Source organism: Mytilus trossulus, chromosome 2 (genome assembly GCF_036588685.1).
Source record: "Mytilus trossulus isolate FHL-02 chromosome 2, PNRI_Mtr1.1.1.hap1, whole genome shotgun sequence".
Lineage (NCBI taxonomy): Eukaryota > Metazoa > Mollusca > Bivalvia > Mytilida > Mytilidae > Mytilus > Mytilus trossulus.
The window spans coordinates 26,872,508-26,894,322 of NC_086374.1; the positions used below are offsets into that span (position 1 = coordinate 26,872,508).

Genomic DNA, 21,815 nt, shown 5'->3' on the forward strand with positions numbered 1-21,815 from the left:
CCCCAATAGTAATACACAGCATTAGTCTGAAAGATCAGGAAAATGCTTATACATTTCAAACCATCACTTATAAATAAGCTGCTGACTAATTATGAAGTTGTTCAGCAGGACTTGAGGAAATGTAAAGAAAAATTTTAAGGTTATTTAACATACATAGAAAAATTCAAAGAATTGGCAAACACAGGAAGCAGATGTCCAACAAATCTCAAATATGCACAACTCATCATTGTCAAGCTGACCAAATATAAAGGCACTCTGTTAAAGTAGTACCTAAGAAAAGTGTAATGGAAGTATATGTTGGACCAACAGAAGGACAAGGTGAATGCAAGGTTACAAGCCCCTAATCTTTAAGTGGGGGTATAATAACTGTTGAAACTGGTAAATAAGCAGCAGGTTTTTTTTTCTTCCATCATTGTCAATGTGTGTTTACTCAGGTGTACTTTATGTATGTATTTTTTCTGTATTTCAAGGACAAGGGTGAAAAAAAATATATCTGGATATTTTATGGAGACCATCAAAAGATTATCAAGTACTTGCAATACAATATGTAGGTGGGAAGACAAGGATGAAGTAAGTATGTACTAGAGCGTGCCTCTGGGAAACAATGGTATGTACAATAGGAGCAGAAATTTTGCCTTGCAACAGGCCACATAATGCAGATCCTTCGAAGAGGCGTTATAGGTGTTCATTATTGTGCAGAGAATTTGGCACTTTTACCAATTAGGAAATGACCACTACATACGGTAAATACCAACTGGGAGGGCCTACAAAATGAACCAACATAATGACAGGAGACCAATGTATCTACAAATCTGTGTCCTTGAAGGTAAATAGAAATAAATGCAATTAGCCTTAGATTATGGATCACATTAAGGTGGCTCTCCAATACAATGATGTAATGCAAACATAGTAATTAGACTTTTATTGGAATGACCAAGGGAATTAAATGTCTATAACAGACCATTCCTTCCAATGTTACAATACCTGTCAATATTTGATCATTCAACTAATCAAATCACCTGAAATGAATAAATGATAAAGTAATTATGATTTAACTTTGTAAATTGATTATCAATACATAGTTACACAGGATAATCTAAGAGTATTCAGCAGTTTTAATGTGAAGACTTGAAACCATCATAAAAGTTCTGTTCAAAATCAACAAATCTTCAGGAATACTAATTGGGCTATAAAGAATATTTTTTCCAGAAATTATTAGAAAACAGAAGTTGAAAAGAAAGAATATGGTGTATGAACTAATTTCATGACACAAGAAACAGCACTTATATTGATGATATACAAATCAAGGTCACAGCCAGGGGTTTTCAGCATAGAGCAAAAACGCCCCTGCGAAAAATTCCATGGTTGACCATGGTTAACTGTGGTCAACCATAGTTATATGACCTATGGTTGACCATGGTTAATTATATAACCATGGTCAACCGAGCTTTGTTAAATGTTTTCAGGTTCTTAAATTATGCCGTAAATTATAAAGAAAGGCAAATTTAGGAACTTGGAGAGAGTCACTAATTACATCTATGGAAGAAACAAATTACATTTGACAGTGTGCACGAGAATACAACAAGTAAATCTAAATGACCCGTATCGTATGTATGCAGATGTAGACTATCAAACAAATATATGGATAGACATTCTGTTTTCAAATGATTTCAAATTTGGTGAGATAATTATGTGTTCATTATAATAATTTATGGCATATTTAAAAAAAAAAAAAAATCTGCAATCAATACAATAGCTCAAAACCACAAAAAAACAAATAAAATCAGGATATAAATAGAAAAGTTTATAAAATTACCCCCTCTTCCTTTGTCCCCCAGGCCCTATTATTATATGCAGTACTAGTACTTATTTATAACAATTCAAATATAATTAGCCATGGTCTTGATTCAACCAGGGTCTGTTTTAAATCTGAAGTCTGTTGTTACTCAAACCATGGTCATTATAAAAAAAACTATTAAAATACAGACCATGGTCAAAATCATAGATAACCATGGTTAACCATGCTTATGACCATGGTTGACCATGGTCAAACCATAGACAAAAGCATGGATAACCATTCTCAACCATGCTTTGACCATGGTCAACCATAGTTGTCCATGGTTTATCCATGGTTAACCATGGTCAACCATGGTCACGTTTCTCAGGGGCTCTCACCTCACAGCTTGGCTCCTAGAACCAATAGAATATTTGGCTTAATGTAGATCAAACTATACATGTGCTTTGAAGAACACAGCTGTGGGGTTATCAAAAATTATGAATTACATCTGGGAAAGAACAATCACACTGTAAAATATAGAAACATAGGGCACATCAAGATAAATAACTTGGCATCAAACTATGTATGAAAAGGGCAAATAAATTTTAGTGGACTTCATAAAAATAACCAAAAAAAACCAACTGGCATAGATCTGTACAAGATTAATTTTCTCAAGAATAAATACACCATCATAAGTGTAGTTATATAAGACTATTTCATCTCAACCATAGGGAAATTTTATATAGCCTCCAAAAAGCATGACACACAAACTCTGTTTTTTACTGTCAGTGAATATCTATGTATCTTCTTTTCCAGTAGGCATCTATTTTACAGTATCACTAGAACAAACATATTGTCAACTAATCTCTACAAGAAAATACTGTTAGAAATATTCCCCAAAGCACACCATATCCTTTATATTCTCATTGCCTTTTGACATTCTATACTTGGTAAAGCACAAATCAAACGTTAGAACAGGATTACATCAAAGTCTTATCCAAATTCAAAGTGGAACTTGTAACCAATAAGTCTTAGAATGGATTTTTCTATGAAGGTTACATAAATTTCTGTTACTGAAGACATAACTGTGTGTAGAATTTTTTTGTTCAGCTAGGAAGACAACAGCAAATGATAGTAACAGAGAGTCTATAAAACAGAGAATATCAAGTTACCTAAATCCATTGGATTGTACGATAATTTAGTATAGGAAAACGTCTTTTTTCTTACTGTTTATGGGTCAAAATTGGCTTAAGTGAACTAGGTTTCAGTAGTTGCAAGTTTTCTTAGTAATATTGGTACTTAAGTATCTGTTGTCTCTTTTATTTTTTTTTTATTTTTTTTTATTTTTTTTTGTGCTTTGGTCCAATCTGAGAAGTCAATCCTTTCGAATTGATTTTTACAGTTTGTTTTAGTGTTGTGCTGTCACACCACTGCCCAAGGACAGGGTAAGGTTGAAAGATCAATAACTAACTTAACCCCACCACATTTTTAATTTGCTTGTCCAAAGTAAAAAGCCTGTAATTTGGTGTTTGTTTTTGGATGGTATCTGTCATATTCATTTTTCTTTCAATTGTTATTAGCTTAAATCAGGCCATTTTTTTTCCGTTTCAAATGTCACATAGTTTGTTGAGCAGGACCTTTTATAACTGTTTACACAAGTTTATACAAAGCTTATGTTGTTAAATCTATATCTCTTATGTTAAAAATTATGTTACTCCTGGGGTCACCTTGGTATGATTACCTATCTAATTTTATATGGAAATGAATCATTTTACTTTTTCTAAAACAAATGCAAAGATTAAAAAGGACAATTCAAACAGAAAATCAATGTTCATTTACAAATGTCAAATTCAAGAATATATCTGAGAAATTTACTAATTGCGCAGTTAAAAAACATAAAAACACAACATTGACATTTTCAAGAATAGCTGAAATCAGACTCGTGACAGTAAAATGTCATCCTCATGATACTGTATTGGATTTTATTAAGATGTGAATGATTACTTACAAATTAATAGATACATTTACAAATTGATTCTTGGAAAATATCAGCAATGGATCTCCAGCTAACTAAAATAGCACCAACATCAAACTCATATATAATTTACCATTAATGACTGTTTTTGTGATTGGTGTTCAGGCTGCTAAATATATAGTTTGTTTTTATTCAACACAACAACAATAACGGACTTACAAGAATTAGATGCATCTATTTATAGTTTCAAAGAGAAGATGAATGCGCAAAACATAAGACTTTAAAAATTGTTAACACATATGAAACAAAAACAGAAATGGTTTTAAAATAAGTTTTAGCAACTGCATAAACTGAAAAAAAAAGAAGGAAAAATCAAATCCAAAAAAAAAACCAGGCCTTTATTTAAAAGACAATTACCCAAGGACATCTACACACAGGACTTAAAAATAAAAATCAGATAAATTCTATCACAATGATTGATTTGCATTTAAAGCCACTTTCAGCACTATTGTGCTATATAGTGGGTGTCAGCCTTTATTCAGGAGGAAGACAGAATAAACAGAAGACAGAGTAAACAGAGAGAACCTGAGAGGATGACCATCTTCAGTAGAAAATCTGACAATCCTAGCTAATTTAAAGATTGGAGTCAAACGCACCTGCCAAGTGTGGGATTCAAACGCACCTGCCAAGTGTGGGATTCAAACGCACCTGCCAAGTGTGGGATTCAAACACACCTGCCAAGTGTGGGATTCAAACGCACCTGCCAAGTGTGGGATTCAAACGCACCTGCCAAGTGTGGGATTCAAACTCACAATCTCAGTGTTGATAAGCTAGTGAAAGAGTAGTTCAACTACTAAGACCAATCCACCACTGAAACTTAAATTATCATGTGGTATATATTATATATACTTTATAGGTTGAACACCCTCAGGAGTATATCTAATACTTGTACATGTATTATAAGGACAGTGAGATACAATCTACTTTAAAAATACTAGATAATACCAATAGAATGCTATAATCTTAATAACATAGACAGTCAAATATACAGGTATACACTGCTGTATTTTCTGTAAACATCTTACAATGTGTTGGCCAGTAATAAACAACTAATGATTCTAATTAGTGTAGCAATACAGCTCACAAGTTCACTGACATATGCTTCACACAATAATATATCAAAGAAACAACTTTCTTTATGCACAGTGGTTTTATATTCAGCAGTGCCAAATTCCTCTGAGTGAAAATGAATGAAATAACACTAATAAATAAAATCTACTCCAAAGTATAGACACTGATATGAGAGTAGAGGAAAGTTGATTTCATGTGAGCAGGTTTAAGGTGCTTTGGATTTCCTTTCAGTACAATGGAAGTATTCATTACAACAATAAGGTTTCATAATTGTTTTTTGCTGTATTACTTGTATCAAATAAACCACTACACCAGAAAAAACTTAGCACCCTTTTATGACGTCATTTACCAGATAGAGGGGATCTCCTGTATCCCTGCACTTATAACATTCATCAAGCGTCTTAGTGATTGTGGCATTGTGCAGGATAAACTAGAAATAATGTTTGTTCCGTAGATAGTCTGATACATTAAGTCATAATTCCCTAATGAGAGCAGTGCTGATTATTAATCATAAGAATTCAATTGCTAAATAATCTTTGCAATACAGCATCATAGTTTTCAAACCACTTGCTGAACATGGGAATAGAAGTGACCATGCCCCTAAACACACAAATGATGTTCACTAAAACCAAAGTTTTTTGGCAGATTATGTATCAAATTCGAAAGTTGTCTATTGTTTTTGTTTGATCTTAAGTATTCCAGTTTTAAAGAGTTGCTATTCTCAACAACAAAAAAGATTATGTATTAAGAAGTCTTAAAAAAAAACAAGAGACTGGACAGCTGAGGTTACAGGAGAACTGAACCATCTTGGTTGATAAAAGCTGTGTACAGTGTAATTCATACATTCTAGTTTATTATGTAAAGGAAAATCACATATGGATAAATTGTATTAGACCTAAATCTCCTTGCCAACCTATTTTTAACATGGATGAATTTCAGTATGACACAAAAACATTCAAATACAATCTCCTTTATGTTTTGGGTCATGAAATATTGATGTTCAAATAACCATTATACATGTATAACCAAGGATGATATAAGAGTACTCAAATAGTCCCCTTCACCTTTGTTCAATGTAAGATAATCTATGTGTACTCAGTCTATTGGCATATTCCTGGTGTAAAGATTTTATTTTGGTTTTAATTTAGGTTGAAACTCCCTCAGACTCTATTTAGTAAAAAAAATAAGTTGTGATAAAAATGATTGCCTCATGTTTGTATTTAATTTGGTGTCTTCAATGAATTCTTAATTTATTTTAACTATACAAAATCATGCTTTTTAGTTTTTTTTTGTTTATACCATGCATTTGGGTTTCTTTTCGAATATAATATGCATAATGGTTGTCTTTGACGTTTACACCAGATTTCCTTTTTTTAAGCAATAAAATACTGGCCAATATCAGACTGTCATAAACAGTAGCGCCACAGGTGCATGGCTTGTCCTTTTGTGTGTGAAGTTTTTCGCCAAAATCATGTTTTTAAGATACAGCACGACATGTGATTTATCCTCCCCCCCTTTCTTTTTTTTTTTTACAAAAAAAACCAATTCCTCTAAAATTATTTTTTTTGAATCATCCCCAAAAAGTGTAGCGATCTTTAGAATAATGTAACTAAAAAGAGTAAAGTTTTAAGCATCAATCATAAATCGTTTTTGTGATACAGTCTTTGTCAGCGACATGTAAAAAAAACCACCCCTATTTTTAAGTTACAAAGTCCTGTAGCTCCAAAAGTTTTTATCTTATTTTCACCAAAAAGTATACAGATCGTTTGACCATCATAAGAAACAATTATATTAAGTTTCATGAAATTTGGATAAGTTGTTCTCAAATTATGGTGCCACATGTTTACACTGGATAGATAGACACCTGATATTGGAATAGGTCCAGTATAAAAATGTATCTCACAAAAATAAGTATGCTCAATACAATAATTTGGCATCAATGTAAAGTCAACAACAATCAATCAATTATTCATTAATTTTGCTCAAACACATTTAGTTAGTCAGGATTCTTCAGCAATTATCATTTATAATGGCAAATAAAACTTAAAAACTGTTTTCTTTCAAGGCAAGGTAATTACACCTGAACAATAAAGAATTAAGTAAGTTTTATAACTGATATTATCTACAAGTAGATATAAATCTAGTTTATAGTAAGGAGAACTTCAAACAGAAAACTATTCAGTATATCTTATATTTTGTTATTGCTCAAAGTTATATAGAATAGTTGGCCTTATTAATAGACCTTTCGCTTGTAACCTCTAACAAAATAATATAGTTTTATAGAGTAGTTAGCCTCAATAGACCTTTTGATTGTAACATATATTTCAAATAATGTAGTTATATAGAACTTTTATTTTCTAACAAAGTAATAGTAATTGCACTTCTACATTTATCTCAAGTGTTGATTCAAGAAACAACTATATTAAAATAGTAGTTTGGTTACAGATTTGATTATAATGTATAGTGGTATATTTATCATCAAAACTGTTTATATCAAACCCTTAAGTTCATAAAACTTTCGAGCATGATTTTTGTACTCAGACTCGAAAATCAACCAATCAAATTGCTGGATTTCATGTTTCGAGCATGATTTTTGTGCTCTGAGCACTGAGCAAAGTTTTATGCCTTCAAGGCCAGGCCATTGAGTAGGCAAATTATACCCCAATTAGTGACAGATTATATACATCAGATAATAATCTTTTATTTCCTTATAACTGCAAGTTTATATATATATAGGTATTATAAAATATTTGTAAATCATAATCCTCACATCTTAGATAATATTTGACTCAATTGAACAGTAACAAAAGCAGTATAAATTTGAAGAATTCTTTAGCTTTATGGGGAAAGATTCAATAAAAATATTTCAAAACAAAAAGTTTTTCATGAGTGGCTCTGTCATACAATGCATATAAATTAAAGAAGACGCATTAAGATTGCCTGAATGAGACTACTAAGGCTCAGACTCCAAAAGTGACCAAATGACACAGAAATCAACACCTATAAAGGTCTTCAACAATGAGTAAAACCCAAACTGTCAGACTGTATAGTCAGCTAAAAAAGGCCATAATTGACAAATGTAAAATGAAATAAACAAGAAAACTTAAGTCCAGATCTTTGTTCAAAATAATGAACAAAGACAAATAAAATATATACAGCAACAAAGGACACAACTGTAAATTACAGGCTGACCTGACTTTGGACAAGCACCTACTTAATGTGGTGGGGTTCAACATTTGATGAGGCACCCAACTCAGACAGTGTTGTAAATAGTACAAATAAAATCCTGTCAAGTTCAATCCAGAATTGGTACTTTTAATAGACGTAACAATACAAATTAATACAGATAAAAATTATTGTCAAGCATTTGTAAAATAAAATATTCATTCATATGGTAAATTCTTCATTATGTATCTGGTTTAGACATATTGTATTTAATCTTTTACATAAAACACCTTCTTTGATATTAAGAGATGAATGTTTTACTACATTAATAAATTATTCTCTATAATGCAGTTACTCTAAGAATGAAGACCAACAATACTTTTAATACTTCCTGTTTGACCTAAATTTGAAATATTTGGTCGACATATTTATACTATCTTTCAATAGTATGTGTAAATTTTCTTATCATCAAATTAAATAATATCCTAGGTCGGGAGAACTTTCCAATTGTTACTAAATATAGTATTAAAAAAGAGATATAAATGATATAAACAATTTGTCAACAAACCTATCAGAATTGAAAATAAATATAAGCTGAGCCTAAACTAACATTATTCCATTAAGAATGTGTTAGATTAGAACTTAAACTATCTACATGACGAATGTAGAATAAAGAAGATTGTGCCTACCGGGTATATATAGACAAATGTCTAGGCTCCCAATAAAAAGTGCTGTATATAGCAAGCCTGGAACTATTCATGTAACATTGAAAAAATATGGTATTATCTTGAACTTAAACTTTATAACACTATATAATGGTATAATAATTGAGAATGTTAATTTTAAGTATAACGTCATTGTCATTATTTAAGAATTAACTTCAGCTTTATATATATATAGCATGTAGTAGTTATTTGTGGATTGCAGTCATTCGGACCACAGATTGTATAATTCTACCATTATTTTCAGTGGCTGAAGATTTTAAAATTGAAGATGTCAGAGTAAGATCACCTTATTATATGCTTCATGCAGTTTAGATAATAGTTAGTCATTGCAGAACTAATTATCATACAGTGACTAAATGTGTTCTACCATTGGCACATGTCATTTAGTCTAGTTCAAGTTCCAGCTCCACATAGAACTGATTTGAGGCCTCAACCGTTATTATTTCACATGAATACAATAATCAGTCAAACATATTTTTTTTCTATTGACAAAATGGTATAAGCACATATAAACTGAGATGGACTTTACAAAAAAATACCAAAAATGTTACTGGGAAATATATGTTAGCTGATATGACATAAAATTTATCATTTAGAACACAGTAAATTTGAATGTCATGTCACACAATATAACAACTGATTGTCATCATATCTATCAAAGTTTGTGTCCCATAAGTCATTATGGCTGTACTGGCACACTGAACAAAATACAGCGTGGTACCAAAAATATAAACCAACAAAACAATTTTCATACACATAAAATTGAGATTACTGTCAAAGAGACAACAACCCGACAGACTTGAATATCACAAGATGTTTCACTAACCAGATAATATCTTATTTAATTGAAAGACTGAAAGAAAGCTAATAAAACAAGTTTTATGTACAATCTATAATATCTTATTTAATTGAAAGACTGAAAGAAAGCTAATAAAACAAGTTTTATGTACAATCTAAAAAAGATAAAGCAAATAACTTCTTTTTGTGTTGTTTAACATCTAACAAACATTAAAAGCATATACATATAAAAAATGCATAGCTTGTATGTGAGTACTATTCACAAATAAACAATGCAATAGAAATTTACTGAAACCATTTGAACTGCATTCATTGAAACATTTTATTACTTTCTGGTATAATTTCACATCAGAAATCTTCTTTTAAGCGTAACACATGTTCTATAAAATTGATTTATACCTCTGTATTTAAGATTCTATTATAATAAAGTCAATGTTGATGAAATGCAAGTCAAACATGGTTTTTATATAATTAATTGTGTTCTCATATAAAGAGATATAACACAAGAGATCTGGGTCATGTCTCCAAGCTGCCATACATGTAAAATGTAATTTGCGTTTATAAGGCATAATAAAAATTTAAACATAGGAATGAACAAACCAAACTCAAAAAAGTTAGTACGAGAAAGAACAGTGATGATGTTCTCTTAAAAATTAAGAACTCAACCATCTACATAACTTGATGAACTCCCACAAATATATAAGGTGAGTTTATCAGTGAAACAATTTCACAAATCTACCCCCTCCCATATTTGCATTTGAATGGGAACCTGTGGTGGACAGCCCCCCCCCCTCCCCCCCCCCCCTGCTTTTCCTCCTGCGTTGGAAAGCCCCCTTTTTAAAATGTCTGGATCTGCTCCTGCTATGGAACAAGTTTTTAGCATATCTTACCTGGGGATTGATAGGACAGGATCCTCGTCTCTTATTCTGCTTTTGAATCATTTTTCGTAACGCTGCATCATCAAAATTTTCATCATTAAAATTCACAGGTTCATCATTATCTGGTATAGTAATGAGAGCCCCTGGGGTGGCTAAAGACCTCCTCCTTTGCTTCATCCTACTAGGTTCTGGCACATTCAAATAATTGCTCATTTTGATTTTATAACACTATAATTCCTCCACAGTTGGAAATTAAGTTTGATTTAAGATCCCAAAACAAATCACAGATAAAGATGGCACAGTTTTGTCATGTTCTATAATCTCCTGTATAATCCATGAAGAACTTATTAAGAACTCATTTTTCAGGTATGATATTGTAAATAGTTATGGCATCATCAGTGAAGAGAGAGATATGGCTTTAACCAATATATCCTATGATCAAAATTATTACTGACAGATAATCCAGGTTCTATAAATGATCCCACGTGAGATGATTTACCTTTGCCTGTAAGCTTTTATAATCTATATCTTATGCTCAATAAAAATGCACAGCAAATGAAATTTTATTATTGATTAAAGTGAAGTTTATTATTGCAATGGGTCTCTTCAATGTCATATTTAAATGCTATTTTGTCGGTCAAAGTAAATTGTACAATGTACATTTAATATTTCTGAAGAAATCAATACATACTCACTTCCTTAGATATTTTCCTGTGTAAAGAAATCACCGTGAGTATATATACTAATAGCAAAATACGGAAATGTTGAAAAATTAAAATTCTTATCCTCTTAAATTTCAAATGAACACAAAATACACTTGACAAAGCCGTTTTTTCCTTCACTTTGTTCAAAGCAGTTGAATAACATTTGTTCTAAACAAAGGTATACAAATATCTTATAATCATTTGCCAAGTAGATTTTAATAGATCTTTGTATACATAAAATTACTGCATGCAAATCGGTCTATTTTTTTCCTCAGTCAGCCATACAATATAGAATTAAATATCTTACAATGGATTAAATTTTCAATATTTAACCATTAACTCCTGATTGTAAATTGTGCAGGTACCAATTTTCTGATTTAATAACAATGTATGCTTTAAATCAATATGAAAGACGGAATACACAGATAATCCATAGTAATATATAAGTAATTCTTCCATAACCCTAGGTACAACTTACGATCAATTAAAAAGTTTATGTGAAAATGTATCAGTAAAGTAACGCTGGTATGAAAAAATACAATCCATCAATCAACTATGTAATTGGTTTACTTTATATAACTCTGTAAGCTTTACCCACATTAAATCCAGTTTCAGTTAGTTAGGTTTAGTATTTTCTTATAACTAAATTTCAGTAGTGCAGCTAGTTCAATCATTATTGCATATAAAATCCAAAATCAATGTAAACAAATAAATTTACTTCAGAACTTAAATGGCAATTTGAATGTTACACTCATTGAACAAGAAAATGTCCAAATACAGAGTGAAGGTTAAATCGGCAGGAAAATGTCATCTCCGTAGAAATAGTTCATGGAGATTCTTCATCACCTTTAGTGTTTACATCAACAATCTATCAAGCATGCAGATAAAGCAATCAATTCCAGCTGGTAACCTTGAATGACCTTTGAACAACAATATCATATATCCAGGTGATTTGTATAGATGATTACATAATAATGCTGCTGCTCCTATAGGAATTCCCTTTAACAGGTTTGGGGAATATATTTAACTGTAAATAATCAAATAACACGCCTTTTTAAGCTGATTATAAATATAAAGGTGCACATGGTTTCATTCCTGTTCCGAATGGATTGTTAAAGAAACGACTTGAAAAAAATAAACTTCAACAACATTAGATGACCCAGAAACAGAATTATTTTCTAAAAATGAATTAGACACACTTTTGAGTTTTTAACAATGCATCTATTTCCAGATGAATAGTTATTCCAGTAGTCAATTCGGTCAATACATTGAAAATATACTATACAACTGCTATTTGTGTTTGTTTTGTATGCATCCTAGATACAAGTGGGACTTCCTTAAATATATGAGTCTTAGTTTCCTGCCAAAATTATATTATTAAGTCCATAAATATTTAGTTATTGCCATATTTTTAGCTGTAATTATCCAGCATATAGGATTTTAAACCATACTTATCTAGTAATTAGATATTTACTGTTAAGTTTAGAATACTTTCAGTTTAAAAGGTCAATAGATTTAATCAAAATTAAATTTCTTGTTTATCGAATTCAATGCAATGAATTTTGTTGTTGTTGTTTATCACCTTTGATTATAAAAGTCTGAAATGCTATAACGAGTATAATTCCATTGACTTGAATGTCAATCTCATGGATTAATATTGGGATATGAATGTAAAAAAGTTTTGTTTCAGACAGATTCTGATAGGTACCACAGCAGTGCCAACCTTGGCATTGAAATGTCATGGATTATTATTGGGATGGGAATCTAAAAATGTTTGTTTCATACAGATTCTGAAAGGATACCATGGCAGTAACTACCTTGGGTTTGAATGTCATGGGTTAATAGCTATGAATCAGATACAACATACATAAACTTTGGTTTGGAATATCCATAGTTATGAATCAACCTAAATATGTACAGAGCTTGATAGAGTGCTATGATACATTATTTCAATAACTCATAGCTGAGAGAGTGATTGTTTTAGAGCAGGTTGTTAACCAGAGAAAACATTGTCAACCAACGAGAGGGTGACATTTGTCTTCTGTTTGACAGCCATTGGATAGAGTAATTTTTCTCCCTCATATTAACCAATAAATAGAAATCTGACATTTTTACAAAAGTATACTAATATCAATTGACTTTTGTTTGAATGTCCCTTGGCAAATAGCCCTCAGTATAAATCACAAGAAAAAATGCAAGAAACAATTGTTTGTTATAGTGGGCATTATAACAAAATATCATCTAAAATGTATCATAATTCTATATCTGCAAACTTTTTCTATATTGCATCATTTAATTTGTTACTCAGATTTAACCCTAAGTTAAGATTAACTCAATATGTATAGCTATTCATAAGGAAAATATTTCAACAGATTGAATCTAATGAGGTTTGAATCAATGCAGATTCTGGTTTCTTTGGGTTACAATTATAAAAATCAGCCGATAATTCCAGTTATGTTTTTCAACTTTAAAGTAAGATCTGTGCCTATAGAATGACCAATGAACTAAATCAAATGTATGCAACCAATTTCAAGGTTCCAATTAATATGTTGTATCAAATTGGTAAACAAGAAACAAAGTACAAATTAAGGTACATGTAACTGTCAGTGTTGATGCAAATTAATCATCATTCACTCTCTTTCTCTCTGTTTAGTTCAGAAATCTAAATTTAACACAAGACATTGTTTGCATAGGTTGTTGTTGATTGCACTATCGAAATAGACATCAAACAGAGATATAGCATGACAAACAACAACAGTGGACCAGTATTATACTATAAGTTATATGGTTCGCTACTGACCCCATACGGATCCATAGAGGGTTAGTAAAATTCATAGGGGGTGAGGCCGGAGGCCGAGTCCCCTATGGATTTTATTCACCCTCTATGGATCCGTAGGGGGTCAGTAGTTAACCGTATAACGAATTTATCGGACGCTGGACTTTTTCTGCGTCGTTTTGTTGAAAAATAAACAACGAAACACAACAACATTAATACATAACGTCGCCATTAACGCGTCATGAACCCCCTATGAAACCTACTAACCCCCTACAGTCTCATAGGGGGTCACCATGTGACGGCGTTTAACCAATCACAACGTGATATTTCATCTATGGTCCGATAAATGTATATATACTTAACTATGTTATATGTTTAAAGTCTACAATCATCAACCAAACTTACTAAGAGACCAGATGTTGGTTAACATGTTCATCTTTGGCCACTGTTATAACATTGTATCTTTATAGTTATACTTTTGGAGCAGGATCTGCTAAACGTTTAAGAGCACCTAAGACCACCAACAGGTTATGGTAGTTCCATGATGACTGGGTTTCTCAGTCTATTTTTCTATGTTCTTTAGTTTGTTTTTCTTTTCATAATCTTTCTTTTTTGACAGGGATTTTAAGTTTCTCTCTCTATTATTTTATTAAGAGTTCATAAATATCTCCCTGATTTCTTCCACTTCATTTTTAATGATAGAACATGTATCATAAAATCTTTTAATTTCAATAAAATTTATATTACCTTTAAAACTGAAGTATAATAAGTTTTTTTATTGCACAAGCATGCATTACAACTTAAATTGTTCAGTGGATCAATACATATATTTAACTAGCACCAAAGCAGGTGTATATATCGGAAAACTTATATTGCTTCCTTTCCACTGTTTATATTTAACATTTAACAAACCATTATAATATAGGTTTTTAATTTGACTAATGTACCATGAATGTTTAAACTGTCTATGTATACTGAAACTTGACAATTTTCCAGACTATGTACAAAAGACAAACTCTGTGGTGAACCCTACACCATTCAAGACATATACTGTACATAAATTGTTTTTGTATTTTGTTATTTAATAATTTATACTATTGAAGTATAATTTGAATCTGTTTTAATAGGTCGCTTTGTTACACAATTGGTATATAAGATATTAATTGTGTCACTGCCTATGTGCAGTATTCAATTCACTGAATAGATAACTTCCCAATCTGCATTAATAGTTGTGTTTAATGTGCAAATACATAGACTTGCTGACCTGTCAGAAATCACAAATTCAAATATAATATTTGTATCGTTTATGTTATTCCAGATATATATATGCTTTGATAAATTCATCTTACAGTATATAGTTTGTCATGATTACTTAAATAAGATCACTATTACTTAATGCAAAACTTCAGATTGGGTTAACATTTTTTACTAAGATTCACACTGTAATTTATTATATTGACATAAGCATCAATGAAGCATCAACTGACTAAAATACTTATATGTACCATTCAGCAGAACTTGTCAATGAGAGCACAATAAAACCTTACAAAGCATGTGACTTAGATGGTGACCACTGTATGTACCCCACATTTAAGGCAAAAATTTAGCAACACAATTTCAACGAATCATTATATTTGTGCCATATCATCATTATTTTATAATTCTAAAATAGCTCAAGTGTTATAAGCCATGAGCCTCCTTTTAATCTGCTTAAAACATTTTAACCAGGATCTCTTATTTTAAACAGCCAGTGACCTAAGCAGCCTAATTTAAAAACAGATTTTACCAAAACAAGGGATTAAAATTTTTGAAGCGTTAAAGATAAAAGAAATAAAGTGAATAATGTTTTCTAAAAGTTTGAAAAACTTATATCCACAACAAGAATGTGTCCATAGTACAGGGATGCCCCTCAGTGACGCACACTACACAAGTACCAGTTTCTATGTTCAGTGGACCATGGAATTGTGGTCAAAATTGTAATTTAGCATTAAAATCAGAAAGATTATATCATAGGGAACATGTGTATTAAGTTTCAAGTAAATAAGACTATAACTTATTTAAACCCTTCCTTGACGAAAAAAAATTAACCAAAAATTTTAAGCTGGAGTGGGACAGACGGACAGACAGACAATGCACACATTAGACCAGAAAACATAAAAATGGAGCATAACAAGAATGTGTCCATAGTACACGGATGCCCCACTCGCACTATAATTTTCCATGTTCAGTGGACCCTGAAATTGGGGTCAAAACTTTGATGTGGAATTAAAAGTAGAAAGATCATATCATGGGGAACATGTGTACTAAGTTTCAAGTTGATGTGACTTTAACTTCATCAAAAACTACCTTGACCAAAAACTTTAACCTGAACTTCGCACTATCATTTTCTATGTTCAGTGGACCATGAAATTGGGGTCAAAACTATAATTTGGCATCAAAATTAGAAAGATCATATCATGGGGAACATGTGTAATAAGTTTCAAGTTGATTGGACTTCAACTTCATCAAAAACTACCTTGACCAAAAACTTAAACCTGATGCGGGACGAACGAACGGACGGACGAACGGAGGCACAGACCAGAAAACATAATGCCCCTCTACTATCGTAGGTGGGGCATAAAAACATTATTTTTCCTATATGAAGACAGAGTACCTAAGTCCCTGTATGAAAACCAATATGAAGAGCAGCAACTTACTCCTTGTATGAAATCAGGTGTGAAGATGCAATAACTTACTCTTTGTTTGAAATTCTATAGCATGTACATATGTGAAGTTTGATTTTAATTTTCAGAAAGCCTTCATTTGTAATATTTGAGAGAAATGCAACAAAAATTTGTTTGTAGCCATTATGATAAGAACATATAGGATATTTCGTTAAACAGGAAGTTTATGAGATAATGGATCTGAAAATGCATTACACAATATTAATATAACATGCTAGTAAACATGAAGCAAATGATTCCAAATTTCAGATAGCTTGAGTGTAGTTCTAATGAAAATAAAAATAAAATTTCATATACATGTATGGCCATGAATAAGCAATGAATCTCAAAAGTTGGACATACAATGAAGCATGATCACTTGAAGCACGTTCCTAAATTTCAGAAAGCCATGATTTGTAGTTCCTGAGAAAAAAGCAACCAAGATTCTATATGAGGATTGGATGGAAACATGGACAGACCTTAACCAGTATATCCCTCCTTTCTGAACAGGGATATAATTGGACAAGCAATTATGAGAATAATTTAGGTGAAACATGCAGAGATTCTATTGATTCAGTCATTTTTTTAATAATACTTAAGGTTACAAGAAACAAGACACATTCAATTAGATAGTTATTCAGAAAAGATAACATTAGTTAACCAATTCATTATAGCCTTGTAAGGTATAATGTCAACAGCCAAACTCTTCATCAATCAAAGCCATCAGCTGAATCAATAAAGAATTCCAATAATTTAATATTCTGGTCACATTCTAGTGTTTGTAGCATACTTGTGTGACATAGTACATATAAATAACTTGTCAGTTAAGTCCAAATATGTCATCATCAACTATTTGTATTTTCCTAATACCAAGTTATGTTTTAGAAGTATAGGCCAATGTGATCTCATTACTTTGTTCTTTTTTCTGTTTAATAGAAAATCTATTTATGATCTATTTGTAGCACAATATTGATTTAAGTGTCCAGTATTGTCAATGACAGGAAGAGTTTTCTGTAGATATTTTTTTCTTTCTTCTGTTAAACATTGTGCAGCCTAAAAGTGTCACAAACTAATGATACTATGAAATTAGTAATGGGACAATTAACTATTGAAAAGCTATAGGTTTTCTAATGAGGTGGTGATCTCATGTGCTCCTATTTTGAGGGAACACGCTGACTCTTGTGCCAACATGTAGTCTGTGTGTGCTAATGTAGCCCATTCAGTCATTCAATACTATATAAGTATACTTCAATCAAAACTGCACAGTATTAGCTCATTCTTTAATCAGTTTATTTTTTCATGTAAAAGGTTTTTGTTCTATAATATATATATATGAATAAGGCAAATTTACTATTTATAGAACAGTTTGATTAACTTTTGTGTCTGATAAAATCCTTCTGAAAACTGTTTTAAGGACACAAAACATATGAATTTTTGTTAAACAATCTATGATGTAATATCAAATTATTTCAAAATATATCTCATATGTTAGCTATCATGCTGACATAGCATGTTTGTATAAATCAATCGGTCAATTAATAATTCATTTAAACTAGGATTTCAAACTGAAGGTTGCGACATTCAAAATACAAAGCCACTGAGTTAGTTCCTTTCCAGTTAAAACTCAGGACCAATTTTAAATTAAGTTTTAATTAATCAAAAATTATAATAATTAAAAATCATGACTTTAAAATATTATTTTGTTTATCTTATGGTAAATTTAAAATTTAAAAATAGTAGTGTTTCTATGTGATAAAACATGGGAATCATTCCTGTTAACCAACATGTAAACAAAACTCAATATTAAGAAATAAGTATCAATTATTAAATTACATAGTAACTCTGCAAAGAGGAATGTTATGATAATTCATTCACCAAATAAGATTCATATTGGAAGTGTCAATATTAGTGCTATATCAAATAATAATTTAGGTTTTTGAAACATGCAAAAGTTCAGAAAACATCTATGATCTTTGCAAAGGATTTCCAAAGAATAAAGGTTTGCAAAAGAAAGTTAGATTGAAGACCCAAAAGAATTTAGAAAATATAAAATCAAATCAAATTGGTTTATTGATTGTTTGGTGCTTAATGCTTCTACAGCACTATTTCCATATTTTGCAGCAGTCAGTTTGTATTGGCAGATGGAGCCAGATTGCTTATATAGAGAAAATATGTGACCACCTTTGACAGGAAAACTGACAAACAATTAAAAGATTAGAGAAAAGCAAACCTGGCAAGTGACAACCTCAGTGTTGATAGGCTAGTTATATAGTACTACTGGAACCATTGTGCCACCATTAAGGGTTCTGTAATAAGGTTTAAAAAAATGCAAACCATATTGTTACTTGAACAGATGAGGGGGGATAGGAGGGGCCTTGATCCCGAAATCCCGGGCTTTAAAACAGGAAATCCTGAGGTCCTGAATTTAAATAAAGTAAATCCCGACGTCCTGAAATTCAAAAAGAAAATTCCCGGATCCCGAAAGGGTCAATCCTGAAATCCCTGAGCTTAAAAACACCCGATCCTGGTGTGCCGATAAAGGTCATACCTCCCCTCACAGATGCTACACACTCAATGTCTGTTGAGAGAAAAAAGCAGATATTGTGCTGCATGTTGACCTTTACAAAGGAAAGCGTTTAGAGGATGTCACATGTCATGTATATAAAAAGCAACAACTTTATTGAGTAGGCATTGGATGAATATTCTAACAACAATACAAATAAAATATGCTAAATCAGCATTTCACTGGTACAAGTTGGTCTTATCACCATACAAAACTATGACATTTAACTAACCTATTTGTCTGTCTAAACCAGACTCACACACTTTATTAATCTAATAATTATCAATTATATTTACATTTACCAACACCCAACTAATTACCAATAAGATCAACAGTAAATTATCAATAAAGTATGGCACCATTATAGATTTGTATACTTCTTACATGATCAAGGACACTATTTTGACCTTGAATGGTCAAGAAGTCAGTGTTTAGTTATTGCTTTCCAGGGCCAACAAATACAATCAGACAGGCTGTGACTTTTCAAACAATTCTTATCAGAAACCTGCCTATATAATTAATCCAAAAATTGTCAGTCTGTTTACCAGTATGTCCTTATATTCATATAGTTGTAACACAAAAGCTCAGAACTTAATACACCTTGAAAACATTACTTAAGCTCAGAACAAACTGGGTTCATAGTTCATGAGTTATAACATTAAAGGTTCCAATTTTTACTGTACTAGAAATGTAATTTCAACAATTCATGTCTATTCACAGATGCAAGAATTCCAAATATATAATAATTAAAAAACTTAAAACACTTATTTGGTAAAAAAATCAGAGCTTTCCATGAGGGAGATATATTCCTTAATTCAACATGATTTAAAAAACAATAAAAATGCAACAGAAAATAAGGAATGAGGAACATGAAAACATTGAGTACACTATATACTGTAAACCAACTTATTTTCACGAGCGATTTATTTTCGCGACTTTCGCGAGTAGAAAAAAAAACGCGAATATAAATCGTCGCGAATATGTAAATCATGGATCTTTCCTTATTAAACTTTATCAATTACAACAGAAAATGGCGAAATTAAAAAGCCGTGAAGTGGTCAAGAAAGAGAAAAACGCGAAATAAAGTATCTGCGAAAATAAGTTGGTTTACAGTACTTGCAATGGAAATGCCACAAACATTATACATATATAACATGACACAAACAAATCCTAAAAGATGTCAAATTACCTAAATGGTAAACATGATATCAAATTTAATGCTGGCACTTATAGTTTCTGTGGATGTGATGGAGATCTTAGCTATTATATATTGGCCTGTTATTTGTATTCTTATATCATATTTCAAGTTTTACAACCTGAAGTGTTTTATTTGACAATTAGAGGTTATAGTTTTGTCCTCCAATAACTGCACTAGTTTTCTTTGTAAACAATATCTATTTATATAACTAAAGATCTTTTTATAGACCAAAGATATTATTAATAAATCTAAGTCATTGTTCGGGTATTTTGAACATATTATGATCTTTTGCATGATAAAATAATTTGTTCTTTTGTGATATATAAGCTTGAATGAAATTCCAGTAGCTTGAAAATCTGCCAATATATGTATAAATAAGTCATATAAGTGAATAGATAAATACTTCACTCGCATACATTTAAAAACAATTTTATGCAACAGTTACCTTTTCTTCATCTAATTTAAAAATAAAACAATCTTAAGAGTTTAATCATGGTTTTGTTTCTTATTTTCTGTTTTTGAATCTGTAGTGAATTATATTTTAAAAATTTCTAAAAGAAAAGGATATGTGGTATACAGCTCTTATAAATATAAGTTGCCAATAAAAAATAAGTAAAAATCCTTATTTAAGGTCAATAACTCCTATAAGGAGTCATTAGACAATTCTGGTCTTTTTACAAACTTTTCTGTCTATCTTATTAAAGGATCAAAATGAATTGAGTTACTTCCCTTTGTGTATTTGGTACTACTGTGTATTATTCGGGTTATGTATTTCACTGTACTAAAGCATTTATTCATCTGTTCTTCATTGAACACAGTACATGCACTTGGGATAGGAACTGTTTTTTTAGTTGGAATATATGTTGCTGAATATCTTTTGGACCAACAAATAATCCAACATTCATAGGTTATTTCTATCAGTCTCATTTTTACAGCAATTTTGAAAAGTCTTTTCTTACTTGTAGAATTTTATATATTCTCAACTTCTTAATCTTGAAACAAAGTAGCTGGTTAGACAAAAGTTTATTTAAAAAGGCTTATTATATTAAACTTTGGCTGTAAGTATTTTTCTTCTATAACCTAATTTTCAAGTTTTGTTGTATAAAATATAGAACTATTGATCTTTTCATTGTTGGGAAATTATCCAAAATTTCTTGCTCCTTGAAGGAAACTTTTGAAGGTTATTTGGACCTTCAAAACTGTTCTTTTATTTAAATTCATAGCCCAATTCCAACTATAGTTTATGCATCCAATAAAACAATAAATAATGTTAGTAACTTTAAATCTAATATATATCTGCATAGTCATATGAATTTATACTTCAGTAATCTTTACAACAGAAGAAAGAAATAAATAATGTCTTTTTAAAGTTTTAGGCCATACCTGTGGGGATATATTGCACTTAATTAAAGTGCATACACCA

General features: G+C 31.0%; 1 protein-coding gene across 6 annotated transcripts in view; it reads right to left on the reverse strand.

The window, feature by feature from the left end:
• LOC134706871 (5'-AMP-activated protein kinase subunit gamma-1-like) overlaps positions 1–21,815 on the reverse strand; it is a 170,114-nt gene that overhangs the window by 105,576 nt on the left and 42,723 nt on the right. Inside the window, exon 1 of one of the 6 annotated variants that reach the window (XM_063566191.1) lies at positions 10,462–12,446. The exons of 4 other annotated variants lie outside the window; for them this stretch is intronic. In XM_063566191.1, the coding sequence (XP_063422261.1) occupies positions 10,462–10,662 (201 nt within the window). In that variant the 5' untranslated portion in view covers positions 10,663–12,446. Of the gene's footprint in view, positions 1–10,461; positions 12,447–21,815 lie in introns of those variants that run through there. One more of the 6 variants, XM_063566192.1, reaches the window with a different exon arrangement.